Genomic DNA, 12665 nt, shown 5'->3' on the forward strand with positions numbered 1-12665 from the left:
CTAGTCTAACTTCCTAAAAATGGTGGCATTTATTTTTATATCCATTTCCAGTGTGTAAAAGTCAAGGATTCCTCCGTTCCCGCTTCATGGAGTGAGCAGTTTTAAGGTTGTAGAAGTGTCAGCATTGGACATCAAACTTGTTATACTTTATTCTCCGACTATATTTTCAGAACATTCTGCTTGCCCAAACCAGTCAAGATAAATCACACACACACACACACACACACACACACACACACACACACACACAAATGGAATGTTTGAGCTCCTTCATCATCAGCACTAGAGAGCTGGGATATTTGACATGTAGCCATGTTAAATCATTGCCTTAAAATGTTGCATTTGTCTTTTATTGTTCCGGATCTTCCTTTTCTCCACTGCTTTTGTCCAACACGTTCAAAAGAATTTGAAACCAACTACTGGAGAAAGAAAATCAATCATTCTTCTTTGTCTCCTGTCGAGACTGCCCCCCAAGAGGGTGATTTATTTTTTCTGAGAAGATTCTTCACGTCTAGGCTGTGGAGACCGGAAACAGGGCCAGTTTAAGCTCCAAGTGGACAGTTCACTTATGCGATATCTGGCTTGAGATAATGAAAGGCACCTGTAAGGAAACACACGCAGCTTTTCAGGTCAGGCTGGGACAATTCACAGCAAGGGGCAAAATCAGCTACAGGCTGACAATGTCATATTTAATACCGAGGTATCAAAGGATCGAGACGAATATTTTTATTCCTAAGACAAGTTTGACAGAACTCTGTGTCCTTGGGATTATACCCCATATGATCCTTGAGCTGACCTCATTAAGAACATGTGTTTCTAATGCCAGAGGTTATTTCATTTTGGCCAACCCTTGTGTTTTACCTAGTGGCAATCAGCTTTCACGTCTCAGCAATTAATAACCGCAAGATGTTGTTGACATTGGTTAAGAAAATAATTATACTGGGAAGCCCTTGCTGAAACAACCAGCTGGCTTTGCCACAAAATTGATACCAGGATGGAAGGCTTAATCATGCTGGCAGCTCCGCTTTCTCAAGGAAGAGTTAAAGTGTTTCACCCTTCCAGGAGTAATTACTCCCTAGAAAGTCCAAGGCTTACTTTGTCCATACTGCCCATATTGGTAGCCTGTGACAGGGTCCATACTGTAGCCCGTGGTGCTATAGGTGGGTGGGCAATAAGACTGAGAGGTTGGCAGACTGTCCAAGCTCTTCATATGGTCTAGTCTCTGACTGCAGCTGGCCGACACCGTCGTGGTAGGTTCCAGGCCCCCAGTGAGAGGCGAGAGCGCATAGTCGGTCTGGGGCTGATGGGGTACCCCACCGTGGTTGGTCAGGAGTCCCATTACCTAAAATAAACAGGCAGATTAGGAAGAAGTGAGAATGCAGGGAGGACCAGACCCTAGCCTGCTGCTGAAAGGATAACTGCAAAAGGCCAAGTTTTACTTCTTTGGAAATCTACTGTTAAAGAGCTGTCCCGAAGACGGTGACCTCCATTCAAAGTGGCAGAGATATTACATCATGCCCAGTGATAACATCTGACTGCAGTTTCAGAAAGAAGGAGAGGGGGGAAAGGGGAAGGAGGCTGGGGGAAGAAGGGAAAAGAAAAAGAAGAAAGGAGAGAGGGTGGGAGAGAGAGGACACCGTGCCCCTAGTGATAAAATCATACTGGAAATTCAAAGAAGGAGGGACACAGGGACAGAAGGTTGGAAGGAGGAAGAAATTATATCTGTTCATATTGAATAACGTTTAACCATGTATTACAACTGGGAGTTTCACATGTCATTTTAAACAGGCATTTGCTTATTTTTTTTTTAAGTTGAATCCAAATCAAATTCTTTTTGTGTATTTTGAGATCTCTGTGTCTTTTTTCATAGAGTTCCCTCTCACGAAAACTCCACTCCCCATCTTGGCCATCCTTCAGTAATTAGAAATTAGTACATCCTCCCTGATATTCCCTTGCGTCTTCCTCATCCCTCTTACTGTGTAATTAGTACTTGGTCACCTACTTTGAATTATGAGAGCTCTGAGGGGAGTAATCTACCGATTTTCATATCATCAGCACCTAACAGAGTGCTGGCACATATTAGGTACTGAATGAATGAATGAATGAATGGTAAATGATTCTCCAAATAACTGCCCCCATTACCTAAGCCTTTCATTTCTTCTCTAAACTAACATTTTCATAAGAAGTGTTAAAAAAAAAAAGCCTGAAATGCAAACATGTTATAAAAAGTCTGCTCGGTTTTTTAAATAACCCTGGAGAGCAAGCGAACTTTTAAAAAAACAAAACTGTGATAACAGAACAACTTTCCGATTAGCACGGTGACAAGTTTCACAAACACAGGCTCGCTGACCCTTACAACACCTTGTGATGGAAGCAAGTAGATAATTAATTTTGCAGCTGGAAAACTGCCACCCAAGAGAGGAAGTGATTTTTCTCAACTTCATACAAGTCAGCAGCAGGACTCAAAAAGCAATCGCAGAAGAACTCGACTGCTGAGTGAAGAGCTTCCAGAAAATATCACCTGCTTACAAAGTATTTCAATGCGGGGACCCACCACTGCACAATATTTCCATCCTAGTCCTGTTGTATTTTAAGACGTTTGAAGCATATGGAGATTAAAGTGTACAAATAAGAGCAAGATGAGAGGGCAGTAATGAAACTCAACCCTGATTGTAGGTCTTGGGTTATCCACCAAGGTAATTCAGGCCACAGAATCCTGGATGGAGGGGTACCAGCAAGGCAGGAGGGAGGGATGGATCTCACATTCCAGAAAGCTTCCTAAATTAGATTCCAAAACCAGTGAGGCCACAATCCCCTTTGGGAAGGGTTTGCATAATCCTCATAGCTAAACAAAATCTTCTTGAAATAAAGCTTTAAACTGATCCATCTTCAATTAGCCCCAAAAGACCCAAAAAAAAGAAAAAGAGAAAACAAAAGAAAATCTGTTCACCACCTTCTATGGATTACCCTTTCTTCCTCCATTTTAACAAGCCATGATTCTCCTCACCAACCCACCCCGGCAAGTCTCTATTCTTCATTTCCTTGTCTCCCTTTCACTTGAGTTCTTCTATGCATGAGCAGATGGGAAGGTGGGCTGGTGTGGGGAAAGCAACACTATTTTACCCAAATTTTTAAAGACATTCCAAGGGATCAAAATTTTGAGCTTGAGATTTTTCAAAATCTCTAAAAATTACTTATATTCCAAAAAAAAAAAAAAAAAAAATCGTATGTTTCAGAGCATAGTTTTGTTTTATTGGGGATTAGGGGAAAGCGAGAGTCACAGAGTAAAGTAAGAATAGGAGTCACAGCTAAAGGAGGATGAAAAGTCACCAGAACATGGGGCTCTCATACACTGCTGATTACAGTAAGTTAATTACTTCATTTTCTCATTTAAAAAACCTGAACATAGCCCCAAATGCATTTATTTCCTGAATGTTCTTCCATCTATGTATTTTTTTCTTTTTTGCCTTTCTTTGAGTTCATGTAGATGATTTTGCAGTATATACTTGGAAAATTCATAAATGTCAATTGATATACTAATTTATTAAATATTTTCTTTCAGCCCAAATTACGAACGTCTATTAGAAGAGAAGTCTTTAAAGTAGAGGTTGCTCAGGGCCAAACACACTCCTTTCCAATCAGGAGTACCTCTCTGTGTACTGGTCTAATGGGCAAGAATGGACAAGGAAAATTAAAATATTAAAAATGTGATATTTTTAATGAAAGGGGGATTATGGCACAGGGCACAAATATTTTACTGTGTAAATAATCTGTGCTAAGTTTTTTTAAAAAGCACTTAGAAAAAGCAACTTTGTAACTGTATAAATTCAAAGAAAAATATCCAGTGGTACTGGATAAAAAGGAAATATATTTTTAACAGTGTCCTTCATGAAGATACTTACTTGAAATTCTGTTAATGGTATACCTCTTTAAGGAAGAAATGGAATACTCTATACACAGTCACAGTTGAAGAGTAATAGAAGAATTTTATTCAAAACATGCACACTCTCCCATGAGCTATATGTACATTTTTGTGATAAACTTTTTTTAATCCTCTGCCATATATTTCCTGTTTGCATAACTTTGAAGGCCACAATAATTCTGTCCATGGGAGGAAAAAAACATGAAGATCCTAAAAGAGAAGAAATGAGTCCTTCCTATAAGCAAAATTCAGCTTATGATGTTCACGTAGCAACTTTTTGCAGTTGTTGAATTAGAAAATACCTTAGGACAGGAAGACCTTGAAATATATTTGTTGGAGGATGGAGAACATACAGTACCATCTGCCAAGGCTATATTCTAGGGCAAGAGAAAGATAGCTCCTTAAAGGTGCCAGGGCACAGTGTCCTAAAGACATCCCAGCTCATGATCCAATCAGGAGGGACGGCTGCTGTGTGAATGGAATAAGAGGGATGCTTGATGGATCTTCCTGTCACTATTATGACTGTCACACACCGGAAGCTAGTGACAGCTCCTGCTTTAGCAATTGCCCTTAGCTCAGCAGCCCAATACCTGCGGAAGCTAATGTGAGGAAATAAAGAGGACCAGAGACCCATTATCTTGCTTAGAGACAGATATTCTTCCACGAGTTTTTCTTTCCACTGTGATGGTCACACATTGTAATCATGACTTCTTTCTCAAGAATTGGATGAGGATGGGAAAAGAGGCACTAATACTTCCCGACATTTGCTCTGAAATGGAAATTAATGAATAATGACAACTAACGCAACTTATTTCAATATTTCACACTGAGAAAACTTGAGAAATGTACATCGTTGTAACAGCTTCTTATTTAAAAATTAAAAAGGAAATATGTGTTGGAAAAGAAAAATAACTATATCAATACAAAATGCATTACTTTCCCCTAACATAATTTAAAACCTCAAATCTCTATGGAAGGGTCCCATTACATTTTTATGTACATTTCTTTAAAAGCAATTTTGCTATTTAATGTGGTTCAAGGGAAGCTATGGAAATTTCTTTCTGCTGCACAAAGTTGGTAAACAGACTTCTTAGAACTCCCCCAATATGGTCATGGAATGTCTTCCAGTCATATTTTCTTTTTAAGAATATTGTCAGGATCTCTTTCATATAAGCTTTTCCTACAGCAATTTGTAATTCAAAGCCTAAAATAAAATCTCCATTGGTTGCAAAGTGGGGGATTTTTCCTCATAAGCCATTAATAAGCTATTTCTATTACAGGGCTGGCATTTTTGCCTGATTTTATTTTATTTTTTAATTTGAGGTAGGAGAAACACAATTGCCTGGTTTTCACAAACAATTTCACAGGAAAAGAAATAGACTCAGGGCTAATCAGTTCTGCCTACTGAACATCAATCACATTCTTATTAAATGTCAGATGAGTCCAGGAACTGAAATGAACAGGAAAAGTTTTCCTTTTATAAAGATCTCTGTTCTGTCTCCTTGGGAAGGGAGGTGGGAAGAGGATTTTTTTTTTTTTTTTTTTTTTTTTTTTAACTTTTAGTTGAGTACAACTCTTAGGTGAGGCATCTGGAAAAAAAATCTATTAAGTATATCAGTAAATTGTTACCTCCAAAACATTTCCCAGACACCGTTTCTAAATTGTTCTATGGATAACCTTTAAAAACAAATTCCCGCCTTAGAATCATGAAGTGGGACTTCTGCTGGTTCCTCAGTCATTCCCTTTATTAGAGACTTTGTTGAAGATCTTTTTAAGCTCATTCTCAAGTTTCAGAATTCCAAATAAGTTGTTTATATCTTGATTGGAAGATTATATGGTTCAGGAAAAACTAACTCTTTACAATTGCTTCATGCCATATTTCTCTTGAATTAATTTTCCTATTGTAAGATTAAATATAAAAGATAAAACACTATGAGTCAAGTTAAGATTTACATTTAAAACAATGTGTCTGGAAAATATCCATCTTGGTTTAAGTGTTATGATTTTGCCATCAGTTGAAAGTGCTCAGAGCTTATCAGAAATCTAAAATGATTTAGCAAATTATGGTGTACGTCTAGGTGCTTCTTTTTTTCCTTAGCAGGAACCCTGGTTCATGTCTTTATTTTCTTTTTTTGCTCTTAAGTAATCAGATGCTTTTCTGATTTAACATTTAATAATTAGTTTAGTTACAATGTAATAATACATTCAGTTGCATTTTAGAAAACCATCGTGAATTACAGCTTTGTATGACATAAAGGGGTTTTTTTATAGCTTCTACACTTTTCTCAAAAGTCTAATGATTATAAACTTTTAAAATTTGGATATAATTTATTTCCACAACCAAACAAAAAATTCAAATGTTTATGCAAGTGTTTTTTTCCGATACGGGTACTACTGGAGTTATGTTATGCTTAGATATCAGCGACTGTATCTTTGAGGCTGTAACTAACCCTAAACTTGAACAGCAGAGACTTTCCTGAAAATGTTGTCTTCAGATTCAAACGCCTTAGGAATTATCCTGCAGTTGATTAGCATCTAAATAATTAGATTTTTTGGCCCTGTCTGTTTGAAAGCTGTAAGAGGGAAGTTGCCTGAAGGCAGAAGTTTCTAGCAAGGTAAGGATGGTGACCTTCTCACCCACCCAGAGTTACGGGAAGGGCATGGCTGACCTTTACCTAACCAGATAGAAAACCAGTGCATGTAAAATGTCCAGCTAAATACACACTTATTTTTTATTTTAATCCTTAGCTAACATTTTAAAGTAGCTACGTTTCACACATGATGAAAAAGTATGCGTGTCAGACAAGTGTGGTTCATATGGTGCATATATTTCCAAGTTTTATTTGTAAAGAGCACAGTGAGTACCTTCTCAGTTAAACTCTAAGTGTTATATGTGCTTTAGTCTCCAGCTCTGTGACAAGCTACAGAATGACTTTTACTTTATTGATTCTTTAGAATACCTATTTCTCAATAGACCTAAGCTGTCAAATGGATAGCAATATTCTTTAGAGACTGATGACTAAAATATAAATCTAGGCAAAAAAATTAGCATAGAAATGGCTTGCAAGAGACATATATACATATACACATACATACAGAGTTTACTTCTAGACAATGATGAACAGTCATATTGTGTCCATCTATTATCAGTAAAATAAAGCCCATTAAGAAAAAGCTCATTTCACCTAAATGAAAAAGCATGGTTAATACAGTTGGTATTTGACTATGTTAGACCCACCATGGGCTGTAATAAAATTCTCATATGTTTTAATTCATTTACGCATGCCTGCATTTATATGCTTTGTGACCATGTCTACAATTAATATGATTTATGAGAAAAGAACATGTGTGATATTGGGGGGGTAGGGTGTAGCATACATATTTTTTTCTTCTATGAATGAAAAATATAGCAAAACGGCTCAGGGAAAATTGTTGGCTGTTAGCATATTAAGATGGACTGACAGAGCCCTGAGTAAACTTGGGGGAGTTAATGATATCCTCTTATCTGACCCTGACACATTTGCAGCATGTAATTTACAGAAGCTCTGTCCAGGGAATCTTGACAAATGCTCCTAACGATGTCAGGGCAATGTTCCATTCTAATGTAAAACAGATGTGGGTCAGATACCCTCATTCATCACTTAACACAGAGAGTCTCAAACTCTTTCTGAGAGGAATGACATTACCTGCTGTTAACTCTTCTCATTTCAGGAAACAACAGCAGCCCTCTAAAGAGTAACCACTCAAACCTATCACCATTTCAAAAACATGACTGTAGAAAATTAAGCATATATCTTGGTTTAATTTCATGACTACTTCTGGACACGTTTGCTAAATATTAATTGACCTCTTGAGACCTAGGATTCCAAATATAGAAAGGGAAAAGCTCTACGCTTGGGCATCCCACAGTACTTCAGTGAGATGGTGTTTAAAACTTTATCTCTAATTGCCCATAAGCTAAGCCTGCGTTCAAGAAAATGCAGGGCTGATTCACCCTAATAACCATTCGTAAATGCATACCTTGCTGAATCTTAACTGCCCAGTTCTGTCTGAGATTCACGCAGAACTTTACAATAACCTAGGTGTCCACGTTACCTTTTAGAAAGAAGGACCTCCACACTGCCCCTCTGAAGCACAGGGGTGCTGGGCTACACTGTATCTTCATTCCCCCAAAACTTCCCCTTCCACCCAATACTACAACTGTGTGGAGGGCAGACGTTCCAGGCTACTGAGGGAGAAAAAAATTTGCTTGGCTCAACACTGGAATTTCTTCTTTCTTCCAGATCATGTGTGATGCAGGCAAATATTTCTGTGGCTGCCCAAAGTCCGTGTCATAAGACTCCATCTACGAAACGCCTGAAGATTACAGAAGAGCAACTTCCCTACACTTCTCTTCACGTGAAGGAAGATAAGTCCTCAGGACAGAGAAAAGAGCCCCAACTGAAAAGATCAAGTGACACTGATTTAACGAGTAGATATCAGGAAAATTGTTTCTATTAACTATGGGAAAGCAGTGCACAGCCTTGCAAAAGTCTGAGAATGAACTTACCCTTCAGGAAGTGCTTTCTGCCCTGTTTCACAGGTTTTGTGTTAAGGCAGAATAAGCCTTAAGATGCATGGAAATTTGTAACAACTCTATACATATGGGACAACATCTGAGAATACAGCCTTCTAAGAACCAGAAGCTACTATTCCAGTAAGCTAAAGTCCTACCTACTTTAATTCCCCCACCTTCCCGACTCCAGGGACACTGGACCAATAAAGATGTTGCAGTGCTTTTCCACGTGAAAACTTACTTGTGTTCTTGATCATAAATTGGGCAGTGGCTATGTCTCCTATTCCCAGGCAACTTGAAGTAGCTGGCAACATCCAGGGCCCACACTGAGGCCATGTACATAGTTCTTTGACCTACAGAAATTAAATCTGCTCCTACAGATCTTGACAAAATAGAGTCTTTGTAATTTAGTGATAAAAGGAATACTCCCCAATCAATTAAATCAAAATTACTTAGATTGCCCCTTACTTTCTAAAACCTTGCTATTGCACCTGTTGTTTTAGCTACCTTTCTCTTTTGCTGGTGAGAGAGAAGTATAGCGTTCATCAGATTCTCCTGCCTTTGAGGTATCTAGTATCATCAAAGCTAGACTCTAGATTTTTTAAAAATGAGTTCATGTCAATATTATATTTCAAGGGACTTCCCTCGTGGTACACTGATTAAGAATCCGCCTGCCAATGCAGGGGACATGGGTTCCAGCCCTAGTCCGGGAAGATCCCACATGCCGCGGAGCAACTAAGCCCATGCACCACAACTACTGAAGCCTGTGCACCACACTACTGAAGCCTGTGCGCCTAGAGCCCGTGCTCTGCAACAAGAGAAGCCACTGGAGTGAGAAGCCCGCGCACCGCAACGAAGAGTAGCCCCCGCTCACCACAACTAGAGAAAGCCTGCATGCAGCAACGAAGACCCAATGCAGCCAAAAATAAATAAATAAATAAATAAATACATAAATAAATAAATAAATAAATTTTTAAAAATTACATTTCAATAAATCAAAACAAGAATAGGAAACAATAGGACAACCCTGTCCCCTCCCTACTCTTAGCCCCATGGAATGAAGGACAGTTGCCTCTTCTTTTCATTGTAGTGGGTTCTCATGTTATTGTGATCTGAATTACTCAAACAAAACCAATTTTTGTACATTGTATTTCTGGGGAGCATATTATCCCGGGAGCATTACAATGACTGTATTCTGAACGGACACCAATATGTGTCCTTAGGTCTTTAAAATGTCTGAGTAGAATACCTTAAAATATTCCAGTGCACCAAGAAACTGCTTTTCCTTTGATGGTATTCAGCTTCCACATTTGCCTTATTCATCAGGGACAAAGAAAAGTATGCTTTTTTGTCAGGGGCCTGCGTGATATTTTTCAGCAAACAACAATGAGAGCTCTGTCGCAACAAGCAGTTTTATCACTTCATCAAAATGTATTTAGTCCTTTTAAGTGCTGTGCTTCTCAGCGTAGCTCTATAGGGTGATTCTTTTTCAATATCTCCCAAGTTTAACAGGAGGATGAAACAGAAGCTGAGATAGTTTAAGCAACTTGCCTGAAGACACACAGCTAGTGAGTGGCTGTTAAGTGCTGGAATCTAGTGCTTTTGACTTTGGGGTTCCTGCTTAGATCAATGAGTTACACCCACACGGCCGTCAGTTCACTAAACAGGAATTCTCTCTGTTTTTACTCCCTTTTTCTGCCTATCTAAACATTAATAAGCAGTTTATAGCTTCTTCTTTAAAATTACGCTTTTTCCTGCTAAGGTCGCTTGCAGAGGGTGACAGTGTATTGAAGCAGGAGATAACATCAGACATTAAATTGAAGAAACATTCACTAGTGAAAAAAAATTAAAGAACAATTCTAGAAATGGACAAATCATGAGCTGGGTCTCTACCCATTTTTTTCATTCAGCACTTCCTAGGAAATGTTCCTCAAAACTTGGTAGTCTGATACTCAACAAAAGGGATCCACAGTTAAATTAGAGAACACTGAGTTAAACAAACATGTTTCTATGCTGCAAGACTTGTCAGAGCCTTTAGTAGGCTAATGTGCACTGGGACTCTGAAAGATAAAGGGATATAATTTGAAATATTTACCAAATTGTTGACTCAAAATCCTTTTTCCCCAAACCACTATTCCAAAGAGCCCACTTTGGGGAACAAGCCTTTATTATGAGACACTGTTTGGTTTCTGGGTGTTCAAAGATGATTATGACCTAGTATCATGCCTCTAGAAGCTCATGGTCCAAAGGGGGATCGATATGTTATAATACAGTGTGATATGAATTTTAACAAGGTATAAACACACTAATGTGGCATCAACAGAGACTAAAACAAGAAATTCTGCCTACAAGTGTCATAGAAGGGTTCATACTGAACTAGAAATTTTCCCTTGGAATCTTATATATAGAGGGTCAGCTCTTTAGAGGGTTTTTACACTTGATCTTAGCCAAAAGGCCGAGAAGTGATATAGAGGGTTTTTTTAATTGGCAGCTGTTTAATTAGATTTTGTAAGGCAAGCTGCCCAAAATGAGACATCAGTATTTCGTGGAGGGGGAAAAGATGGTTATTTCTTCAAATAATGCCTGCATCCTTCATTAGTTCAGTGCTGAAGACAGTCTGCCCAGTCATCTCACAGCTCAGAAATATTCCCTGCAAGGTAGAAACACAACCCTTTGAGTCTACAAAATGCACTATCTCAAAGGGTCTCCCAATTTATCATCCTTTCCATTGATCAGTGGAGACAACGCAATCACTAATCTCAGAAACTCCAGTTTACTGAACTCTAGCTAAATGTCAAGAGGAATTTTTAAATATTACACTATACAGTGAAAAATATACACCTCTGATGAAACCCAGACTGTTTTGCAGAGACAGATTCTTTAAAAAAAAAAAAAAAAAAATAGTATACAACTAATGACTGAATCCGGTCTTCTGTGTCTGCAGTACAAAGCACACATTCAGCCTCTAATTGAATAAATATGCAAGTATTGAGATTTCTATAGATATTGCCATTTTGCAAATGCAGTAATAAATTAAAAGCTTTACATTGCATTCCAACCACATATAAAGGGTTGATTCAGACCCTTGGCCTCACACTAGAATTCAGCACGGCTTTCCTATGTTTTACTGACGAAAAAGAAAAACTTTTTACTCCAGTAGCTTAGTTATAGACCAAGCAATCACACTCAATTTTTTTCTCTTCAATGGCTAAAGGAATTCAAATGGACCTAAAAACCTTGGGGTTGTTACAGTTTTCGTCCAATGTACAAGAGAAAGTAGCTGATGGAATTTCTACTTAAATCAATTTAATTCACACAAAAAATTTAATTCAGCAAGAAAGGTTTTCTGGTGGCTCATTTCAGTGACATGATGTAAGATTCAGTCACTGGTGGTTGCTGCTCCCTCCCTTTCTTTAAAAAAGAGATTCTGGCCAAGTACTTGTTTCTCTCACAATTCTCCAACGAACTCAAGAGGCTGTGGCTAGAGCTGACATAAACCAGGGCTCTCCTCATACTCTTTAAGGGTAGCAACCACAGCCTTCGGAGAAAAACCAAAGGCACCAGGTCAATTACAGCCCGCGCTACCACCGAGCAGAATATCTTGAAAACCTAATATGGCGGAATGGAAACATGCAAATGGCCAGTGGTTACGCTGGTGTAGCTGAAATGGGCTTATTTATGATCATAAACATCCTTGAGCCTTCATAAACATGCAAAAGGCTTCTGCAGCCCTGGTTTTGAGCTCATGAATTGCTTTAGAAATGAAACAGAAAGAGGCTGAAGCTTCGGAGAGGCTGCCACTTTTGTACGGAATGTCTCTCTGTCCAAGCTTTGTTTGACGCCCAATCAATCTCTTTAATCAAAAGCACTCCTTTTTCTTCCACAGATGAATTTCTGGAAATTGTAAAAAGGCAGTGCCTTTGTTTGGAAATGAGTTGGTGGCAGGCCACCTGTTTGTCTGGTTCTTCACGATGATAAAGGTAGGTTGAGGGCACGGGATCTGCAACCTGTGTGTGAAATGGACAAAACAAATGGCCTGGCATCAGGTAGCTTCTGGATGTGTGCCCAAACTGTCCAGAAAAATAGCTCTCCTGAAACAGGAACTGGCCCTGCCATCAGGGTAAATCTTACTGCTTTTACATGTATCAACAGTACTAAAGAAGACCAAGGAATTGCTATACCACAGTG

The 12665-nt window shown here is 38.6% G+C and overlaps 1 protein-coding gene across 2 annotated transcripts in view; it reads right to left on the reverse strand.

The window, feature by feature from the left end:
* Positions 1-210: 210 nt before the first annotated feature.
* Positions 211-12665, reverse strand: part of PAX3 (paired box 3) — a 91912-nt gene continuing 79457 nt past the window's right edge. The window contains exons 8-10 of one of the 2 annotated variants that reach the window (XM_059927433.1): positions 1096-1342; positions 571-601; positions 211-416 (exon numbers count right to left, since the gene is read on the reverse strand). In XM_059927433.1, coding sequence (XP_059783416.1) covers positions 350-416; positions 571-601; positions 1096-1342 — 345 coding nt within the window. In that variant the 3' untranslated portion in view covers positions 211-349. Of the gene's footprint in view, positions 417-502; positions 602-1095; positions 1343-12665 lie in introns of those variants that run through there. The other variant, XM_059927434.1, reaches the window with a different exon arrangement.

Source organism: Balaenoptera ricei, chromosome 7, assembly GCF_028023285.1.
Source record: "Balaenoptera ricei isolate mBalRic1 chromosome 7, mBalRic1.hap2, whole genome shotgun sequence".
Classification (NCBI taxonomy): Eukaryota; Metazoa; Chordata; class Mammalia; order Artiodactyla; family Balaenopteridae; genus Balaenoptera; species Balaenoptera ricei.